The 22774-nt window shown below is 51.2% G+C and overlaps 1 protein-coding gene across 1 annotated transcript in view; it reads left to right on the forward strand.

The window, feature by feature from the left end:
* LOC136939648 (protein shisa-9) overlaps positions 1-22774 on the forward strand; it is a 44730-nt gene extending 21956 nt beyond the window's left edge. Inside the window, exons 3-5 of the mRNA XM_067232210.1 lie at positions 19278-19394; positions 22483-22541; positions 22751-22774. Of these exons, the coding sequence (XP_067088311.1) occupies positions 19278-19394; positions 22483-22541; positions 22751-22774 (200 nt within the window). The remainder of the gene's footprint in view (positions 1-19277; positions 19395-22482; positions 22542-22750) is intronic.

The following is a 22774-nucleotide window of genomic DNA, read 5'->3' on the forward strand; positions in this document are numbered from 1 at the left end:
TGCCCTGAGGATGACCACTCAGCTCACATAGAACAGAACTGTGCGTGTTCCCCTCATACACACAGAGAGAGGGAGAGAGAGGAAACAGGGGAGGAAGAGAGGGAGAGTTAGCAAAGAAGACAAAGATAGACAGTAGAAAGGGTGAGAAATTGCCGACCTAAAGTGAGAAGCGAGTGCGAAAGAAAGAGTGGAAGATTAGAGGAGAGAGAGAATAGAGAGGAAAGCAGGTCGTGCCAAATGAGAAAAAGGAAGCAAATTAAATGAGTAACAAGGATCAGATGATGGGAACAGACTGACAGATGGACTGACAACAAAGAGATGAACAGATGGAACATGAAAGAGAGAGAGAACAAGGACTAATCCTACTCTCAGCAGTTGTCTGATGTTCCTAAACTGCCTGCTAGCAGTGTTCAGGACCATGGACAGCTTCTAGAGTAGACCAAGGCAGCCGAATGCAGAGTGAATGGCACACCAGAGCAGCAAAGTGAGTGGTAGACCAGAGCAGTAGACTGCAGAGTGAATGGTACACCAGAGCAGCAGAGTGAGCGGTAGACCAGAGCAGCAGACTGCAGAGTGAGTGGTAGACCAGAGCAGTAGACTGCAGAGTGAGTGGTAGACCAGAGCAGCAGACTGCAGAGTGAGTGGTAGACCAGAGCAGTAGACTGCAGAGTGAATGGTACACCAGAGCAGTAGACTGCGGAGATAGACCTCATTATAAGTCGAAACTTTAACCTTAAAAGATCAGCACCATGGACAGCATCAAACTGTTACAGTCTTTGCTTTACATCCATTCTGTCTATACAATCCTTGTTATGATTCCTGTCAACACATAGTCTAAGTTTAAAACCATAACATGATTCCAAGCAGAGACTGCTCAGGTGTCCTTGAGGCAACATCGACGACCTGCAGTTTCAGAGCAAATCTCATCTGCCAAATGTTTTCCTGGCTGGATAAACTAAGTGTGTGTGTGTGTGTGTGTGCACGTCTGTATGTGTTTGTTTGTGTGTGTATATGTGTGCATGTGTGTTCCCCTTTTATGTGTGTGTGTGCGTGTGTGCAGTATTCTCCATTGGCACTGTTTCTGCTTTCTTTGTAGATAGGCTGGGATTTGCATTTGTGGAGCGTGTGTAATTTGCATGTTTCAGCCCAGCCGTCTGCCAGGGGGAGAGAGATAGTATCGGAGTGACACTGGAATCAAAACAAGGAAATGAGAGTTATGGGAACCAGAGGAGAGGGTGTTAAGTGAAAAAGACGTAGAAGAGGAGGAGTTTTGTTGTGTGTGTGTGTGTGTGTGTGTGTGTGAGAGAGAGAGAGAGAGAGAGAGAGAGAGAGAGAGTGTGTGTGTGTGTGTGTGTGTGTGTGAGTGAGAGAGTGTGTGTGTGTGTGTGTGCGCACATGGCACACAATTGTGCTATTTTCATTTCCTTGCATTTTCTCTGTGGTGAGCCTCCACATGGGGCCAGTGCCAATTACATACATACTGAGAGAGAGAGACACTATCATACTGTGCTCCTCTAGAGAGAGAGAGAGGGAGAGAGACTATCATACTGTGCTCCTCTAGAGCGCGAGAGAGGGAGAGAGAGAGACTATCATACTGTGCTCCTCTAGAGAGAGAGAGGGAGAGAGAGACTATCATACTGTGCTCCTCTAGAGAGAGAGAGAGAGAGAGAGAGAGAGAGAGAGAGAGAGAGAGAGAGAGAGAGAGAGAGAGAGAGAGAGAGAGAGAGAGAGAGAGAAAGTGGGAGAGAGAGAGAGAGGAACCACAGTATGTGTGAGAACGAGGGGGGGCTGTAGGGCTAGGCAGTGGGAATAACAGTCACACCGCCCCTACATTATGCACATAGACACTCATGTACAGTGTGTGTCTTCTGCAATCTGGGTGCCCCGTCTTGGTGTTAGCAACACATGTTATATATATGTGGATGTCAGTGTTCAGTCACACGTTTTGTGTTTGCAGGCACGCAAGTCTACTCAGAGCTTCTCCATCAGATCCACAAGCATGGGAATATGTCAGGCCGCATCAGTGTCTGTCTGAGTGACGTCTACCTTTGCCTCCATCCCTCTCTGTTTATAGGATGTTGTTCTTGTTGTCGCTGTGTTGAGATGTGTCTGCGTGTGCGTGTGCGTGCGGCTGAAGGAGCCAGAAATGTTTGATCCCAGCGCTCCGTCGCAAACGCCTTTCCAACGACCCCTACAGCTGGATGTACACAGACCACCCTCGCCTCCCCCCCTCGCCTCCCCCCCCCTGCCTCCCCCCCCTCCTGCCTCCCCCTCATCTCCCCCGCCAGCTGCACTCATAGATCTCCTCTCATCTCTTTGTTCTTCTTCTTCTTCTTCCTCTTCTGCCTCCTTTCCAACCCTCCCAGCCATCTTCAGAATGCGACAGAAGGAACACTTCTCCCCTCCAGTGTCCCCCTTCATCACTCCTGTCCTCCGCCCTCTCTCCTTCTTCCTTCCCCTATCCTAACTCTCCCCCCAGTCTCTCCCCTTCAGCCCCCCCCACGACTATCTCTAAACAGCTACCCCCCATACAGCCCCCCCCCCCCCTACCCCAGTTACAGTCAGAGTCTGGGAAGTCACGAGAGGGTGGAATGGTGCTGCAGACAGAGACAGAGAATTACAGGATTATTATTATCACGTCTGGCCCATTCACAGGGCTCTGGAGCACCAGTAAAATTAAACCGGGCCAGACCCCAGAGCTGTTCTGGGGGCTGGTGTCTGCCTGGCCTTTCAGAGGCTGAGGAGGGGATTAGGATGGGGCTGGGGTTTGGGTTGGGGCTGGGGTTGGGGTTTGGGTTGGGGCTGGGGCTGGGGTTTGGGTTGGGGCTGGGGTTGGGGCTGGGGCTGGGGCTGGGGTTTGGGACTAGAATGGGGCTGGAGCTGGGGATAAGAATGAGTCTGGGGTTCGCTGCCCTGCTACTCTACTCCCCAGTTGGGGACGTGGACTGACAGAAATACAGCAGAAGTGCCTCAATGCACCGTTCGTAGGAGGGAAGGGGGCGGGGTTTAGATGGAATTGATCCCACGTCGGGGTTCTTTCAATCAGTCATCTGAAGGACGAGCTCTCCCTGGCTGGAGCCACTGGTGTGGATCTGTCATGGCGTGGGGAGGAGGATGCAGACAGGAGCCGTACAATCAAGACAAACGACGTCTCGGCAGCCTCGCCGCTCTCCACCCCCCTCCCTCCCTCCCTCCCTCCCTCCCTCCCTCCCTCCCTCCCTCCCTCCCTCCCTCCCTCCCTCCCTCCCTCCCTCCCTCCCTCCCTCCCTCCCTCCCTCCCTCCCTCCCTCCCTCCCTCCCTGCGACTCTTCGGATTCCGCTCCTCCTCCTACTCCTCACCCTCTTGTCCCTCCCTCTGCCTCTTCCCTTCCCCCCACCACTCTCCCCTCCCTCCCTCCCTCCTCTCCCCCTGCCCTCCATCTCCCCTCCCCTCCATCCCTCCTTCACTCCCCCCCACACTAACCACTCTGTCCAGCTCAACGGATCGGCACAGTTCTATAGCATGACCTTAAAAAAAGCTGAGCGAGGGTGTAGTGGTGTGTGTGTGTGTGGGGGGGGCGGTGGAGAGATGGTACGTAGTGGTATAGTTGGGTACTTAGCGTGAGAGAGAAGACAGGGGCGGCAATGGGGACGGGTGGAGGAAGGGGAGGGAGGGAGGGGGGATGGGGGATTTGGTCGATGCGGCGTGTGTCTGCGCCGCGGCAGATAGCACAGCTAGGCCGGGCTGAGCTGAGCTCCCCAGCAAGGGAGGTGCGTGCGTGGCTATACATTAAATGAGTGGGATTAGCCCTGGCTGTCCGGACGCTGATACAAGGGCTTGTGGGCGACCGAGAGCGGCTCGGGCCCCATTCTGGCTCTCTTATTCCGTCATAATGAGACCTAACCCTCTCATTGATGAGCTGACAGGAGCCGGGACGAGTCCACAGCCTCCCTCTGAGCCTCAGGGCTTACTGTCCCAGCCTAAGACCTGGGTCAAGTACTGTGCGCAAATGGAGTTAAACACTTGTTAAATAGGGAGTCAGGTGGCTGAGCGGTGAGGGAATCGGGCTAGTAATCCGAAGGTTGCCAGTTCGATTCCCGGTCATGCCAACTGACGTTGTGTCCTTGGGCAAGGCACTTCACCCTACTTGCCTAGGGTGGAATGTCCCTGTACTTACTGTAAGTCGCTCTGGATAAGAGCGTCTGCTAAATGACTAAATGTAAATGTAAATACCCCCACATTATTGCGCTTGCCCAGCAGAGCTGAAGTGATGAAAACATCCCTCAAACGCACAACGCCCACTGTATCCGGTGCCTTTGACAGTACCACAGAAAGGACGTGCTGTACCTACATTTACATTTATACATTTAGCAGACAGTTTTATCCAAAGCGACTTCCAAGAGAGAGCTTTACAAAAGAGCATAGGTCACTAATCATAACAACGAGATAGCCCCAAACATTGCGAGCAGCCAAAACATGAAGCATACATTGTGGAAAAACAAATTAGTGCCAAAGGGAAGAACCATAAGAGCATGCAGTTAAACAAGTTACAATTGAACAACATGAAACTCCCTACAAGAGTGCAAGTGTACCTGTAGAAAAAACAATCAACAGTAAAAATATTTCACAGCGAGTACAAGAATTTGAAACGTTACAACTAACCAACAAGAGCAACAACCCCCCTATTTTGACTATCTGAAACGCAAAGCACAAGTAACTTTGTGGGCGGGACTCCGGCTCGGTTGCTATTTTGCCGGCGGGATAAATGACTTTGCGCCTGGCTCAAATCTAAAATGGGTAGGTCAGAAGTAGCTACATTACTACTTGGTGTGGTTTGGGAGTAACGTGCAATAAACCAATCAGAGCGTCATCTCACATTCCCTTTAAGAGCAGCGCTTGTTCCATGGCGGATTGCTATTATAACGGCGGATTTGCCAGGCGCACACCAGGAGCGGTTCACAGCCAAGGAGACCGACGTTCTAGTCTGGGCCGTAACAGATAGATAAGTGACATTGTATGGGAAAGGCAGAGCAGTTTTCTCATTGCACTAAATTGCCCGCTCATGCTGCTCATTCAAATTCTTATTCTTATTTTTATATACCTACCCTATATTTTATTTAAATTGTTTAGTTCTTGGAATTAGTTTAACTATTGTACTTTTTTACTTAATTTAAGACCCGTATATGTTTATTGTTTGCACCTTCCTGCCACAGTAAAATCCGTGTTTGTGTAACATAGGCTACATGGCGAATAAACCGAATTCTGATTCTGATGGAGATGGGAGAAGAAACCCACCCAAATTAGCGGTTCGGTTAAACAGGCGTGGGAGAAAATGTCGACAATTGTTACAAATCATGTTCACATACATAGAGATTTCTCATGAAAATCTTTTTATAAACATTGAAGAAATGTAACACGCCATAAATCAAAACAATATAACGTAGCTTCGCAGAAAGAAGATCCTGGCCTCGCCAGCAGTGTGCACGGACCAAGTTTTTGCCCTTAAAATTGCAATTGCCATTGACTTTAGACCGCCTCCTTTTTCGCTGAACCGCCCACGGGAGTGCAAGGTCATTTCGACGTGCGTCTGTGGAGGGAAAAGTCTGCTTTGCGTCGAGAACAAACTAGGAATGATACTTGCGCCGTTGACAAAGTCAATTGCGCTGGGTGCAAGATCGGGCCCCAAGTCTCTCAATAAGAGTCATTGTGATCCTGGAGGAAACTAACATCAGGTCCAGCCAAGCATTCCTAAGTGCCGTTGTACTCCCGGAACAAGTGCGTCTTTAGCCTTTTCTTGAAGGTGGGGAGACAGTCAGTGCCTCACGTCTGTTTTCCCTCAGATGTTATGCTTTGGGTTGACTGGACTGGGCAGGCCTTCTCCAATCTCTCATTACTCAACTGGAATAAAGCCAAATCATATGAAACCACTCAAGCGCGCCGCATGAGAGGAGAATCTCACAAAAGAGAAAACGGAGATCTTTGGTTGACGACCTCTAGTGCGTGTGTGAAGGTCACTCCAGGCGGGGCTTTAATGAAGCAGCCTGGCCATGCAGCATTCGCTGGGTTGATACCCAACCCACTGCAGATCTGCAGTGGGTTGGGTATCAACCCACTGCAGATCTGCAGTGGGTTGATACCCAACCCACTGCAGATCTGAAGTGGCATCCCATATTTACGCTACGGAAGCAGCCGGAGAACGCCTTGGCGTAAAGGTCGATTTCTGGGTCGTGTGTGGGAGACACCCAACTGATTTGCAGTCACCAGCTATTCAAACGGACGTCAAACAAATTCCCAACCCTAAAACTTAGGTTTAGTCCGACCTCCATGCTTCAGGTTTTCTTGTTAAGAGTGAGAGCGTGTGAGGTGTACATGGCAGAACATACAGGAGTAGCCAACAGCAGAGCCAGTGGTGACAGTGAGGAGAGGAGAGGAAAGGAAGGGAAAAGAGAGGAGTGGAGAGAAGAGGAGAGGGAAAAGGAGAGGAAAGGCAAGGAAAAGAGAGGAGAGGGGAGGAGAGGGGAGAGAAGAGTAGAGGAGTGGAGAGGGAAGAGGAGAGGAGGGGAGGGCAGAGAAGAGGAGAGTTAACAGGAGAGGAGAGAAGAGAGTCAACACGAGGCCAGGTAAATGCTTGACACAGTGATTAAACAAATACTGTACTCCCACAAGCCTCTGTTACTGCTGCACTACTGGAGAGAGAGAGAGGGGGAGAGGGAGAGAGAGGCTGGAAACGCCACAGTCCTCAAAAACAGAACCAGTACACGTGTTTTAGGAGATGGTGCTTGAGTGGGAGAGAGAGAGAGAAAGAGACCGACAGACAGTGAGGGTGAGATAGGGAGGGAGGGAGACAGAGAGAGACAGAATGATAGAGAGAGAACTCCCCAGTGCCGGAGGTATTGATCTTGGCGACGCGGCGCCTGGAGGAGCGGGAGCAGAGAGTTGACGCTGATGCAGAGATCAGGCTGCATTATGGGGGATCAAAGAGGGGCCTGTCTGAGCAGGGAGGAGAGAGGAGGAGGGCGCGAGGAGGTGGGAGCAGGGGGGAGAGAGGAGGAGGGAGGGAGGTGGCAAGAGTTAGGAGGGAGGAGGGAGACTATAGGGAGCTATAACCACATGGCACGTCATGAAATGTGGCATCTCAATCACGCACCCTCTCAAAGGAGGGGAGGGGAGGACGGGGAGGGAGGAAATGGGGCATTAGAAAGAATAAGCGAGAGCGACAGAGGCTGAGAGAGAGAGAGAGTCTGAGCGACAGGGCGAGAGAGACAAGGAAAATGTAATGGAGGAAGAGACGGAGACCGAGCGAGAGAGAGAGAGAGAGAGAGAGAGGGGAAGAGAGTGAGAGAACAAAGAAAGAGATCAACATGAGTAGATGAAGTGTCAGGCGGGGGGGGGGGGGGGGGGGGGGGGAGGCGTAAAGGTGTGAGAGAGAGAGGGAGGGTTCTGATGAGGTGACAAAAGGAGGTGAGAAACAAAGTGGGACTAAGGGAGCAAAATTGGGAGGAAAATAGAAATATAGTGAGAAAGATGAGGACAAGCAGGGGAAATAGAATTTGGAGAAAAAAAAATCGAGACTGCTGGGTGAAATGGAGGGGGAATGGAGGCCCAGGATGAGGTGTGTGTGTGGGGAGGGGGAATATTCATAGGACGTTTAGGGAAATGTGGAGGAATGGATATCACTTTTTCAGTCTCGGGGGGAAAAACTGGCACCTTTCAACCTCTTCAACTTCAATTCTTCAACTCCTCCTCTCCTCTCCCCCCCCCTCTATCTATATCAGCTTGCCTTTACTACCTCCTTGGCAGATTAAATGTCACTGGACAGCTTACATGTGATGGGTACAGAGTGAGGGAAATGTCAAGCATGGTAAAGGGTGACGTATCAGTCTGTCTAGTAGCTCTGTGTGTGTGTGTGTGTGTGTGTTTATGAGAGTATAGAGGCACAACATTGCAATTTTCGTATGTCATTGAATGTGGTAGACTTGTAAAATGTGGGCTGGTAGAGATGCCTTGTCAGATTGTGTTTATGTGTACATGAGGGATCTGTGTGATAGAACTGGGATTGGATTCAATGGCTCTCGACTTCAGACACATGTTTACTGTGTTTATGTTTGTTTGTGTGTGGGCGTGTGCACGCGTTTTGTAACAGACCCTCAAGCGGTATACTCCATCTGTACTGCTTTCGTCAATAAAGAGGTGAATCACGGATTCAAAAATGTCAGCCAACTTGACCTTGGCATGTGAAGTCACACAGGGGTTGCTGTTCAGACGCAGTGGCACTGAAAACAAAACCTCCCCGTCAGTATCTAGTCTGGACTCATCAACATTATCACCAGATGCACAATGAAGCAGGTGCATTTTCTGAAGCACCCCTCCGTGCTGTCCTCGAATCCGAAAAGTGACTTGTAAGAAAAGGTGAACATGCGCTAAACGAACAGTTCCGGCAGCAGTCAGGGTGCGTTTGTGACGCCACGTTGTGTACAACAAGTGTAATTATCTGGAGACGGAGCAAACGCACGTCGCGATGAGGAGGCAGGGATGCTGCAGCGGCCCAGGTGTGACAGAGCCCGCAAATAAGGGCCTAGGGAGAGGGGGGGAGGGGGGAGGGAGGGAGGAGAGGAAGGGGAGGGGGGGAGGAGAGGGGGGAGGGGGAGGGAGGGAGGAGAGGAAGGAGAGGGGGAAGAGGGAGGAGGGGGAAGGGGGGGGAGGGGGAGGGAGGAGAGGGGGGAGGGGGAGGGAGGAGAGTGAGGCATGGAAGGGAGGAGAGCGGGGAGGGCGAGGGAGGGAGGAGAGGGAGGCAAGGGAGGGAGGAGAGGGGGGAGGGCAAAGGGAGGGAGGAGAGGGAGGCAAGGGAGGGAGGAGAGAGGGGGGAGGGCGAGGGAAGGGACAGGGTGGAGAGGGGGGTATATGGAGAGGGAGGAAGGATAGGAAAGAGAAAAACAGAGATAGGTAGAGATGTGGAACAAAGGATGGAACAAGGGAACAAGTAGGAAAAGGGAGGACTGGAGCAGAGAGGAGTGGAGGGGAGAAAAGAAGAGAAGAGGAAAGGAGGGGAGAAGGGAGGAGAGGAGTGGAGGAGAAAGGAGATGAGTGAAAAGGAAGGGGGAGAGGGGAGGGGAGAGGAGAGGAGAGAGTGGCAAGCACTCCAACAGGGGGGAAGGAGACGTGGAAAGAGAATGATTTTTATCCACTGTGACAGGAGAGCAGCTGGATGCTGTGATATGTACGTTCCTCTCAGTCTTCCTCTTCTTCCTCTCCTTTTTTAAACATGTCTCTTAGCCATCTGGTCTCCTCTTTTTCCTCTATCCAATGTCCTCTCTCTCTCTCTCTCTCTCTCTCTCTCTCTCTCTCTCTCTCTCTCTCTCTCTCTCTCTCTCTCTCTCTCTCTCTCTCTTCTCTCTCTCTCTCTCTCTCTCTCTCTCTCTCTCTCTCTCTCTCTCTCTCTCTCTCTCTCTCTCTCTCTCTCTCTCTCTCTCTCTCTCTCGTCCCCTAAACCAATTCATTTAATCTCATGCCATTACACCTTTCTCTCACGGGAGTACCCACCCTCTCTCCATCATTATTCCTCTCTCTCTCTCTCTCCTCTCTCTCTTCTCTCTCTCTCTCTCTCTCTCTCTCTCTCTCTCTTCAGTTCCCCACAGCCCCCCCCCCCCACACACACACACACACACACACCTCCCTCGCCCCAACAACCCCCTTCTCCCTAGGTTTCCCTGGCTTAGTGACCCGCTACGGCACCATACAAATCATCTAGCCTGATCATACCAAGTCAAGAACCAAAATGGGGAGGGGCAGAGTGGAAAGAGAAAGAGAGAGAGAGCGAGAGAGAGAGGGAGGCAGAGTCGAGAGAGAAAGAGGGATTGAGGTAGAGAGAGAGAGAGAGAGAGAGAGAGAGAGAGGGAGAGGGAGAGAGACAGTCCAGAGAAAAAGAGAAAGAGATGAGGGTGATTTGAAGGTCAAAAGACTGGGGCTGTCTGTTAATGTGTCTGCACTTCATCAATCACAGTTAGCAATGGTGGTGGGTTGCGCACGCTCTCTGACTACGAGACTGCATTGTATACTGTATGTGTACAATCCTGCATGTGTGTGTCGGTGTGTGTTTGTGCACGCACACCTACTGCATGTGAGAAAAAGACAGGGAGAAAGAAATGTGTTTGACAGGAAAAATCCCATCCCCAGAAAAGCTTCCCTTTTCTCAATGGGAAACATCCACCATCATCCTGAAAAGCTATTTCCAGACATTGTTATCCTATGCCATTTAGAACATACCGAACAAAGAGGAGGCCAGATCTACGGCATGTTTAAATGTCCTGGATGTGGTGAAGAAGATGAGGTGGTAAAGGTAGTGATGTCCCTGCGCTGAGCCCTTCTCGCACTACTGTGAATACAGATGATCTTATCGTGTGAGCCTTCTGTACACAAACACACCCCCACACCAGGGGATAGCATGATGGAAGGCGTGCTTGTGCCTCTCGTCTCATCTGAGACGTGAACTCGGCACGTTGCCTGTGCAATCACATTCTTCTTTGGGGCTGCAGAAATTAAGCAGGCAGCGTGGGGCTGGGGGTGGGGGTAGGGCAGGGGCAGGGGGTGCGGCTGGGGCAGGTGCTGGGGCAGGTGCTGGGGCAGGTGCTGGGGGAGGGGCAGAGGGTGGGGCAGGGGCTGGGGCAGGGGTAGGGGCAGGGGGTGGGTCTGGGGCAGGGGCTGGGGTAGGGGCAGGGGGTGGGGGTGGGGCAGGGGCTGGGGTAGGGGCAGGGGGTGGGGGTGGGGCAGGGGCTGGGGTAGGGGCAGGGGGTGGGGGTGGGGCAGGGGCTGGGGTAGGGGCAGGGGCTGGGGTAGGGGCAGGGGGTGGGGCAGGGGCTGGGGCAGGGGCTGGGGTGCAGGGCCTGCTGATGCGTGGATGCACAGAGATGGAAAAAGGTGAACTTCACTGTAAAACACGCAAGACTTTACATACACCAGTCACACAGCCCTGCATGAGTACTTGCACACAGAGACAGCTACAGCACATTCACACGCTCACACACATATAGACACACACACACATATAGACACACACACACACACACATACACATACACACACACACAGTGACTGTATTGTATATCTGAAGTGATACACAGCACCACATCTCCTGGCAAAGTAAGAGAATCAGCAGCATGTTGTGTGTGGGTGTGTGTGTGTGTGCACGTACAGTAAATACATGTCTGGGGCAGTGACATAACTGCTGTGGAGGGATCATAGCCGGTAGCAGGAGAGGCCCTAACTAACAAGCAGGGGGCAATGAGAAAAAACGAAACAACACTCAACTCTCAGTATCCTAGCATACACACACACACACACACAGGCATATCACTGTCATCCCCGCTTAACCATCAAATGACATCACAGCCAATCGTCCCTACCTCTGTGGTGAGGCAGGCCAGGGGGGTGCTGGGAGGCGAAGGCTCTTTACTGACATCACATCACATCCAACACTGTCAGACCATCTGAACTGACTGGGTCTGAGGCTTACAGTTGAGACCAATTAGTGTCTGATTTATTTTGACACCTTTGAATCCATTCTGTGTTGACGTTCCTTATGTAATTATCACCAGGAATGGCTGTTGTGTGCAGAGGTGGCAAGTTCAGGTTGGAAAGTAGAAGTGTAACCGTGTGTTGGTTCCGCACCTGTGCCGAGCCAGCTGATTCCAATCGAGCAGCTCCGCTAATTAGCTCAGTCCTCACAGCTGATTGGCTATCAGCTGGCTCAGTGCACGGGCAGAACAAACCTGGTTTTGGCCTCATCCCTGGCCTCATCCTCATCCTCCTCGTCCTCATCACCATCATCGGCATCTTTGTCACGTTCTTGTCGTTGCATAAGAGCTCCCCCCCGCAACAGACGACCCCTCCTCTTTCATCTGAGGGTGCTTCTCGCTCTCGCCCGCATCAAAGTCCTTCCCAGTAATATTTAATAGAGAAATTAATATGCATCCTCACTGCTCTTTCTTCCTGTGTGAAGTCATGCATAATGGATGGATTGCTCCACGGTTCTTGCTTGTACAACTTCAGGAAGATTAGGAAATGGGATGGTGGGACGAGGAGCGGGGAAGGGGGGAAAAAAAGAGAGAGTTGTCTTGCCTCTCTTTTTTTTCTTTTTTTATCTCTCTTTTAAATGTTTTCGTTTCCCGCTTTCTCTCTGTAACACTCCTTACTGCCCATTGGAGCGTGTTTCATCCAGGCCCCCCAGTCACGTCTGTGCTGAGCGCACAAGGCCTTGTAGGTGAACATGGTTCTCTCTGGAGCTTTGCAGTCAAAAGTCGTGGGTTTTCCCCTTAGATAGACCCCTGGTCATCGCTGTCTATGTCTAATTTAACCTGTGGGGCATCTTTGTGAGACATTCCATATCTGTGTCATGATAAACCGATGAACTCCAGGTTGAAAGAGTGAGTGGTTGGCCCACTAGCCATGTCCTGCATCTTTGCTCATGTTATGGAAACCCGACCATGTAAAACACACTTGTAGTTCAGATCGATAGACAAACGTGGAGGACGAATCTTGAGTGGTCGTGGTATAAGGATGTGGATGGAGATATACCAGAGCTTAGGAGGCAAACAACCTGAGGGTGTCTCTAACATACTCTACAAAGGCTAATTCCGTGTCGGTGTAAGTATTCTCTAAGGGTCATTCCAGGGTTATACAAACCCGCTCTGCAGACTGAGTCACTCTGGTACAGGCTGTCCTATCTAAGGTGTCGATTCTCAGGGTAGGTGTCAGCAAGATATTGCCAACCAGAGAGAGAGAGACTAAAACTTTAATTAAACACATTCCACATGCTAACAAAAGTGCTATTAGGCCCACTCACAGCAAGCATCTCATGTCAGTATCCCAGAACTTCAAATATTATTTCTGAAACTCCCATTAAAGATTTAACCTTGCTAATTGGTGGCACCACATAATGGGCTGTTGCGTAACGTGAGGTTTGAGTTCACAGCAGGTAATGTCTGTGAGGAGAGTTGAAGAGAATTGTACAATACAATTACCTCCACTGAATAATGAATGTATTTTGCAGTTAAAAAGCGTCAGCCTGAGGTTGGGATTGTGGTGGAGTGTCAGGGTGAGGTATGGCTGTGAAGGGACAGACACAGTCTAGAAGCTGATTCCAGGGAGAATTTTACAAATGTAATGAAAGTTTCTAGAGTACTGTGCTTGGTGCTTGTTTACGCAGAACTCCACACATAGTCAAGTATTTGGGTTTGGGAAGCATTTAGACACAAACAGCTGTGTGTGTTTCGTGGAAAGTGCTTTTATTGTGTAACTGACTGGTTTTGTGTGGCTTTGTAATAGTTGTGTAAAACTTAAGCTGTCTGTGTGGGGAAAAGTGTGTGTGTATGAACTGGAGTGTGTAAATGTCAACCATCATACAGTCAATAGTACATAGAGTTCCCTCAGCACAGCTCAACATTGATGACTCTTGGCTCTCTGGTGAGCGATGGTGCACTGAGGGGGAATTGACTTTAATGGACCATAATTCAGCATATTGTGTGTGTATGTGTGTGTTTGTGTGTGTGTGTGTCAAACAAAGGCAGGGATACACTCCTGCCTCTAAATCTCCAGGCTGTGAAGGGCTGACCACAGCAAAGCCTTTGTCCTGGCTGAGCTCTGCTCCTCTGCTGCTCCTCATCCCAGGTAGAGAGAGGGGGTAGAGGGGGGGGCGGGGGTAGAGGGAGTAGAGGGGGGGCGGGGGTAGAGGGGAGGCGGGGGGTAGAGGGGTAGAGGGAGTAGAGGGGGCGCGGGGGTAGAGGGGGTAGAGGGAGTAGAGAGAGGGGGTAGAGGGGGTAAAGGAGAGAGAGAATGGAAGCAGGGAAGGTGGACAACACCTCCAAACGTAACTTTAAGAGACAGACAGACAGACAGACAGACAGACAGGCAGGCAGACAGCAGGCAGGCAGGCAGGCAGGCAGGCAGGCAGGCAGGCAGGCAGGGAGGGAGGCAGGCAGGCAGATAAGCAGGCAGGAAGATAAGCAGGCAGGAAGATAAGCAGGCAGGAAGATAAGCAGGCAGGGAGATAAGCAGGCAGGCAGGCAGGGAGATAAGCAGGCAGGCAGGCAGGCAGGCAGGCAGGTAGGTAGGTAGGTATGCAGACAGACAGGAAGACAAGCAGGCAGTCAAACAGACAAGTAGACAGGTTGGCATGCAGGCAGGCACACATGCAAACACACAGGCAGGGTACTTAGCACTGAGAGGAGCAGCATCTTCACATGTTTTAATTGGGAGAACTCATTTCAGCCGCCAAGCCTTAGCTACAGTGGATTTGCGTGGATTTGCGGCTGTTTAAATGAGTCATTCCAGAGTACAGAGACAGAGTCTAATGATAGAAACACGTGTGCTTGTGGGTGTGTGTGTGTGTTTGTGTGTTTGTGTGTGTGTGTGTTTGTGAGGCAAGGTGTGTGTGACATACAGTGTGTGAGTATGAGGCAATGTGTGTGTGTCTGGGCGCATCCGTGTCAGGCAATGTGTGTGTGCCTGTGTGCGTGAGTGTGAGGCAAAGTGTGTGTGTGAGTGTGTGCCTGTGTGTGTGGGTGGGTGTGTGTGTGTGTGTGTGTTTATATGTGTGTGAGGCAGGGCAGGTGGGGCAGGGTAATGTTGTCTGTGCTCTGGCGTCCATGGCTAGGTGTTCTAATCTGCAGTGTGAGTGCATGAGAAGGCTTCTCAGGCCTAATCAGCTTACTGCACCAAACTGCACTGGAGGCAGAGCTGGGAGACAGACGCAGAGAGAGAAAGAGAGTGGAAGAGAGAGGAAGAGGTAGAGAGAGAGAGAGAGAGATAGAGAGGAAGAAGAGGGAGAGGGGGAGAGGTAGAGAGAGAGAGAGAGAGAGAGAGAGAGGGAGAGAAGGAGGGAGAGAGAGAGAAATGGGTGGATGGAAGAGAAAGACATGGTGGAGAGAAGGGCAGAGGGGGGGTGGAGAAAAGAGAGAGCGAGGGAGAATGTGGAAAAAAGCAAAGAGACAGATGAGAGATATATGGAGGTGCAGCGTAGGGGAGAAAAAGAAGCAGAGGGAGGAGATGAAAAGAGAGAAAGTGAGACGGATAGGGATGGAGGGGGGTGGGAGAGGGAGAGCAAGAGAGAGCGAGAGAGAATGAGAGCGTTTAAGTGATGCGTACTATGCGTGCATTTGGAGTCGCCCCCCCCCCCCCCCGTGCTTTCAGAACAGACTGTCAGTGACAGATGTCTTTGCTGTAGCTCTTTCCAAAACATCCTCCCCCACTCCACCTCTCTCTCTCTCCTACCCTCTCTACCCCCTTTCACTTTTTTAACAAATTTTACCATTCTATTTCTCTCTCTCTCTCTCTCTCTCTCTCTCTCTCTCTCCCTCTTTGTGAATGTCTTCATCTCTTTCAGGGGTCCGGATCTGCAGTATCAGTGTTGTACATGGACACTATTGGTATAATCACTCCTGACACTGCTGTACTGGTGCTGCTGTAGATCCAGTCCCCCCCCCACCCCCCCCAACACCCTCTCCTCCCCACCCACCCCCCCTCCCCACCCCCGCTGTGTCACAAGCTACCCAGCTGAAGGCCTAGCAGAACTGGGGGCCTTTGATGTTGAGCCCTGCTGAATTAGGCCATCACCCAGCAGCACTCTGCACACCAGCTCAGCCCTGTCTCCCTGTCTCTCTGCCTGCCTGCCTGTCTCTCTACCTCTCTCTCTCTCTCCCTCCCTACCTACCTTCCTACCTCCATGCTTCCATCCCAAATGTATGTTCAGGACACACAGACACACCCACACAAACACACACACACATATACTGTGTCTTCCTCGTGCCTCTACTTTCTAACTCACTCTTTCTCTATTTCCTTTTCTTTCTCTTTCTTTCTTTCTCTTTCTTTCACTATTTTTCTCTTTCTTTTTCTTTCGTTCCCTTTCTTTCTCTGTCTCTCTCTTTCATTCTTTGTCTCTCTCTTTCTCTCACAGGCTGTCTTTCTTGATCTTTCTCTTTCGCTCTCAAACTAACAAATGCATGCTGTGAAGCTTATCAACACACAAGCCTTAGAGACTTCATCAGTTCATCAGTCTATGTTCCGCCAGCTATGTACCACACAGGGGAGACTAGTATAAAAAACACTCACAAAAAACAACAACATAGTCAAAATATAATGGGGGGCACTTGACAGGGGCCAGAGAGAAGAGAATAATTAGAGTATTTTTCTCTCCAGACCAGTACTACCACCCAGTTGCCCCCAGACCACAGCCCCCAGCCTACTGCCCCTAGTCTCCAGCCTCCTGCCCCCTGTCCTGTTCCATATCATGTGCTGGCCACATGGTCTATCCTGTCCCTGTGGTAAAACTGGACACCAGCCAGAGATCTTTTCATCGATGCAATTAGTTGATGTTACCTCTGTAACTCTCCACCTCTCCATTTCTTCGTTCCACTGATGTTTAGCGAGAACAGGATTTATGAAGCCAGTTTTTGGCATCCTGACAAAGCCAGGGTGAGGTCTGGGCTGGGAGGTAGAGTTAGGGTGAGGGCTGGGCTGGCCTGGGAGGTAGAGTTAGGGTGAGGGCTGGGCTGGGAGATGGAGCCAGGGTGAGGGCTGGGCTGGGAGATGGAGCCAGGGTGAGGGCTTGGCTGGGAGATGGAGCCAGGGTGAGGGCTGGGCTGGGAGATGGAGCCAGGGTGAGGGCTGGGAGATGGAGCCAGGGTGAGGGCTGGGAGATGGAGCCAGGGTGAGGGCTGGGAGATGGAGCCAGGGTGAGGGCTGGGCTGGGAAATAGGGTTAGGGTGAGGGAGCAGTCATAGAGGAAGGTGAATAGAGGGAAGGACCTTCCTTGAGATGGTGGGAAATATCCAAAACATGCAACTTACGTGAGAGCCGGGGTAAAACGACAGAGAGAAAAAGGAAGCGCATGAGCGAGAGAGAGAGTCAATGCGGGCGAATGAGTGCAGTGACGTTAGCGGTAGCGAACTGTCGCACGAAAGCCCGTCAACTTTCCGCACGCACTCAGCACTCGGTGCTCTGCGCTCAGTACGCCTCATGATCACATATCAATTACACAGGGATGTGAGGCGCCATTTTTCGAATTCAATCAGTCAACTCTGGAGTCATTCCTCTCCTCGCCTCCTCCTCCCTCCTTCTTTTCTCGCAGCAGAAAGTGACGACTTTGGAAACTTTTTCATGTCAGCAGTTGACCCCCCCTTGCCCCCCCCCCCGCCCCACCTTTTTTGGCGCCGTTCGTGATTATCGCTGACCCTTTTTAGAATCCGTGACGCCCAACACCAGAGACACTTTTTATGTTGATATGCCCATCTTTGTTGTTGCTGTTCTTGTTGCTGTTCTTGTTGTTGTTGTTGTGGTGGTGGTCACACAGGGAACAATTAAAGCTGAGAGCTGAAGGGGAGCGAGTCTGAGAGCAGCTATTGTAGGGGCAGTGTTGAAGTATTGAGGCTTGGGGAGACTTCTGTAGATGGATAACAGAAGTTAATTGCTGATGTAACCATGGACCAAGCCTCCTTCTCATCTGTTTTTTTGATTTTGACAAGATGGCTGTGACTAATGTCTGAACAATTTGACTCAGCAATTTTCCAGTAGGCAGAGACGCACCCCTGAAAAAGCGTTTTCAGCCTCCTCTGCTTCCTACATTTGGGCACATCGCCAGACACACCAACACATGTGGCTCTCTTCATGTCAACATGTGCTCTTCCCATTGGCTGGGGAGCCAGTATTACCTCGGCCTATTGGTTGGGGCAGAGTGCCAGAGATGGCAGGCTTGGTGTGTGTGTGTGTGTTCAGAGCAGTGCTGAGCAGAGCGGCCCAGAGCGAGCCTCTGTCTGTCACTTCGGCTCAGAGGGTGTCGTGTTCCTCTGACTGGATTCTCAGAAGCACAAGCTGGTGTAAACGTGTTGATGTTGAGTGTACATGAATAGTGGATTCACTATTGTAGCTCCCATCGCTCTGCCATCTTGCTGGGATTGTTTGCGAACACAAATCTGGGTCTTTCAAGTTTTCCAATCTCAAGTTCATTTGCCATTGGAAAAAAGAACAAGTACATGGACATTGATATTTGTGGTCCTGCTCTTGACGGTTTTCTACCAGCGCTTGTGTGTGTGCAGGTGTGTGTACGTGTGTCTGCAGGTTACCTTCCCTGAGTAAACAGAAAAACATCTTTCTGAAGGCTGCACGCGGTATTGACTGATCATCTGCAGGGAGCTTTGCATGGGCGAGTGGGATGAAACCCCACCCATGACCCTCAACCTGCCCCTGACCTCTGACCCCCAGACCCTGCCCTCCGGGCGGGACGGCAACACATTAGGCTGGGTTTCCTCCACACGTCGATGACACACTGCATGCATGTGTGTGTGTGTGTTTGTGTATCAAAACAATCCATCCAGCTATGCTCCCTCTGGGCTCACAGGAAGAGGGTCTAGTATGCTCCCAATGAAGAGCTGTGATGACATGCTCATGTTGTGTGTTGCGCTTGTGTGTGTATGTGTACGTGTGTGCGTGTGTAGAATACAATATGTCGCATGCCAGTGAAAGGGATGTCCGTGACTGTCCCGACCCCAGACGAGACCACATTAACCCCTCACTCCGGTTGACCCCGTGGGGGGTGGGGCATGGGGTGATGGTAGTGATGAAGGGGGTGGGTTACCAGGGTTCAGACCAGGACTCTCTGGTAGTGACCACCGTGAACTTGACACAGTGCTGTACAGCACAGACAGAGCAGGGCAAGGCAGCAGTGATACAGGGCTAGCTACAGTAGCGTGAGAATGTGCTGCGCTACGCCTGTGACCTCTGTGTAAATTGCCTTGGGACAGAGAGTGTTTAATGTCCAGAGGATGAGTTCTTGTAACTGATTGAGCTGTGTGTGTGTGTGTGTGTGTGTTTGGGGAGGGGGTTTGACTAGTTAAACCCCTCCAAGGGCACTTCTCTATGACCGTGTTGCTCTGAACATGTATTGTTTGTTGTAAGCTGCTGTTGACGTGAAGGAAAATAGAGACACACCACAGATAAAACAAACACACACACGATGCTCCTGAAGGTCACTAAATCTGCCCCGAGTCCTCTTTCCTTTATTGCTTGGAGTGAATGACAGTTCTGTCCGCTTTTGTTTGATCTCTTTAACCTCTTTCCCCTCCTTCCCTCCCTCCCCCTCTCACCCTCCCCCTCGCTCCCTCTCCCCCTCCCCCTCATTCTCCTCCTCTCGCTCCCCCTTTCTCTCCTCTTCTCTCGCCCCCCTTTTTCTCTCCTACTCCCCCCCCCCTTGCCCATCCCTCCTCCCCTCCCCTCCCCCCCCCTCTCCCTGCTTCTCCTCCCCTCTTAGACCACAGCCACCTGAACAATGCTGCGCTGTCACCTCTGGGCCCAGCGATGGCGCTGTCCCACCCTCACAACAACCTGGGGCTGGGCTTTAACAAGTACACTTCCCTCAAGGCAGTGGGTAAGCGAAAACAAACACACTAACCCACACGGAAACATACCACAACCACCATCACACGCTGGAGCGCTGCTTGGACAGTCACATCCACAGGCAGCACCGAAGGTTAGATTAGTTATGTCTGCAGAGTCAGCCAGGATGAGCTGTCTTGATCCTGCCATGATGTACGTCTTAGACAGGAACACGCTCTCTGGAGTTTCATCTCATGTCCTTTGACTCACCCGCACAACTGACCCCCCACAACCTTTCAGAAACACCCCTTCTGCCAGCTACACCACCAAAAAGCTAGCCATTCTATGGCCTGGATGGGTCGGTATGTTTTCTGAGGAGTGACTTTAACCAATTCAACTTGGTTCCAGGCTTCCATGTATAAACTTCATTAAAACAAAAATGTTGAGCTAAACTCTACAATAGGCACTTTTTGCTTCACGTAAAAGGGAATCTTTAATTAACAAAGAAACGGCTTCCACACCAGTTCCAAACACAACCAACCCGCTGAAAATAGAAGAATGACAAAATAAAAGAGTTTGATTCAACCACTACTATAAATACTCTCTCTCTCACTCTCTGAGTCTCTGAAACACACACAAACAAGCACACAGAGCTGGTAGCAGCTGAAACACAGGCAGGAACAATGGTGCAGGACAGCGCTCATTGCTGAATGACAGTATGTGTCTGGACAGGTCTGTCGTGAGTAGAGACAACAGGGAGGGGGCTCAGTCCCTAAGCTACCCCACTGGCTACACACACACACAGGCACACACGTGCACAAACCTGCACAATTACACACACAGGCACACACACATACACAGGCACTCGAATACACAAACCTGCACACATACACACAGACACACAGGCACACACGTACACAGGCACTCGAATACACAAACCTGCACACATACACACAGACACACAGGCACACACGTACACAGGCACTCGAATACACAAACATGCACACATACACACAGACACACAGGCACACACGTACACAAACCCGCACACGTATAGCACTGACAGTCATGTGCAAAGACAGTGCCACACATGTACATCCACACATGGAGCACGTTGCGTGTGGCCAAACCCAATCAGTCTCCCAAGCTCTGACTGCAACAGTCGGAACTCAAATGCCAGGAAATGGAGTGCAGCTCATCTTATTATTCTGCTCACTGAATAAATAAGGCTGATTGCACCTAGGGGACCTTCAATAGAAGTGCCAAGCGATTCATAGTAGGTTGGCATTGGATTTACACAGTAAAACGCTTAAGAGACCAGTTCCATCAGCATGTGCAGCAGATTCTCTTTGTCTCTGGTCACATCCCTGCTGTTTGATGAGGTCTCTGTAAAACGTCTCACCAGAAAGAGCCCTAACTGGATCCATCCATGAGATGACGACTTGGTCCTTCAAAGTGTTACAATTTTAATTGAGCTGGGTGTTTCATTTTCAAAGCCGGGTGCCCCGCATGCTCCACTTACACACAAACACACACAGTCATTATGCACGCATGTATACCCTAGCACATACACACAATATATTATTACAGAGCACACTCCGACTCACACAACACACACACAGTAGATTACATATACATTGCACACACACACACAAACAGATTTTATGACATAGCACACACAGACTCCCACAACACACATACAGTGCTTTGCATATACATTGCAAACACACACACAGACACACACAAACATGTATTACTACACGGTACACACAGACTCACACAATACCCATCCAGTCCATTTCACACGCACACGCAGCACTAAGTACAAGTTGGCGTGTTGTGGTGGATGCCAGGGTCCTATGGTGCTGCACGCTGGCGCGCTCCTTCCTCAGGCCCTGGACAAGGGCACGCCTCCTGGCTGGTGGAGCACCGTGGCCTCGCACATCCTGCTTCCTTATTTACACCCTGCATCTCATTTGAATCCACTGATCTTTGGGGAAAGGTTGCTCTTTATTTCTCTTTCTTTTTCTCTCTGTCTCTCTGTCTCTCTGTCTGTCTGTCTCTCTCTCTCTGTCTCTCTCTCTCTCTCTCTCTCTGTCTCTCTGTCTCTCTCTCTCTCTGTCTATCTGTCTTTCTCTCCTTCTCTATCTCTTTGTCTCGTTTCCCTCTCGTTTTCTTTTTCACTTCCTCTCTCATAAACGGTGCGGGCACAGCCGTATGGTCCCGGGGACACACATGCGTGCACACACAGACACCCACACACACGCGTGCACACACAGACACCCACACACATTAACAGCACACTCGTACTGAAATGCGCGCAGATGGCAGGACGAGTAGAGAAAACAGGTTGACGCACGAGATGGCACAAAACTAAGGGACTGAAGCAGTCTTGAAAAAATTGTTGAAACACCCCCTCACACACCCACACCTTCCCCCCTCACACACCCCCCTCACACATCCACACCTACCCCCCTCCCACACCTCCCCCCCTCACACACCCACACACCCTCCCACACCCACACCTACCCCCCTCACACATCTACACCCTCCTCACACACCCACCCCCCCCCTCACACACCTACACCCCCCCTCACACATGCACACCTACCCCATCACACTTCCTCCCTCACCCCCCTCCCATACACACCCCCACACCTACCCAACCACACACACACACACTCCCCCCACTCACAACCCCCCCAACACACACCCACATCCTCATACACCCCCCCCCCACACACACACACACAATTCAGGATTAAGGACTTCTATCATCTCTTCACACGTGATTTCCGCCCTCTAGCAGCGCAATAAACAACCTACTGGTTTATCCTCCTCCTCTGGCTGTGTGCGCAAAGTCACGAGGAGGACAGAGAGCAGTTCAGAAGGTTCTGGAGCCGGTGCCAGTCTACCTCTGCCAGGTGTACCAGCAGGCCTTTGGACTTGGCTGTCCCAGAGCCTGTATCTTAATTAAACCCTAACGACTCGAGGGGCCTCCGCCTGGGAGCAAAGGGGTAGAGCGGAGGAGGGAGGGAGGGGGAACGTGATGGAGAGGGCGGGAAATGGACAGAGAGGGCAGAGACCCCCTGCTGCAGGCGCATATGCCCGCTCACTAATACGCTTCCTGTGCCACCCAGGGCGGGGCCGGGGCCCAGGAGAAATCACCGCCCGTCACGACGACGTCACCGCTCCCGAGGTCACTACAGTGCAAACTGTCAGTGCAGTACCATTAGCATCGTTGAGCCTACGGCGATATTGTTGAATAGTTCGCTTCACGGGCATTACTGGGACTTGTTTAGTCTTTTCTTTATCTTGTAGGAGCCCCCTCCCCATTAACATCTCTCCATGGAGACTGGAGTCCGAAATCCAAGACCAGTCTTGCAGGAGTGCTCCTTTCCCTGGCAGAGACTGAGACTGAAGCCAGACTGA

This window comes from Osmerus mordax, chromosome 3, assembly GCF_038355195.1.
Source record: "Osmerus mordax isolate fOsmMor3 chromosome 3, fOsmMor3.pri, whole genome shotgun sequence".
NCBI classification, from domain to species: domain Eukaryota; kingdom Metazoa; phylum Chordata; class Actinopteri; order Osmeriformes; family Osmeridae; genus Osmerus; species Osmerus mordax.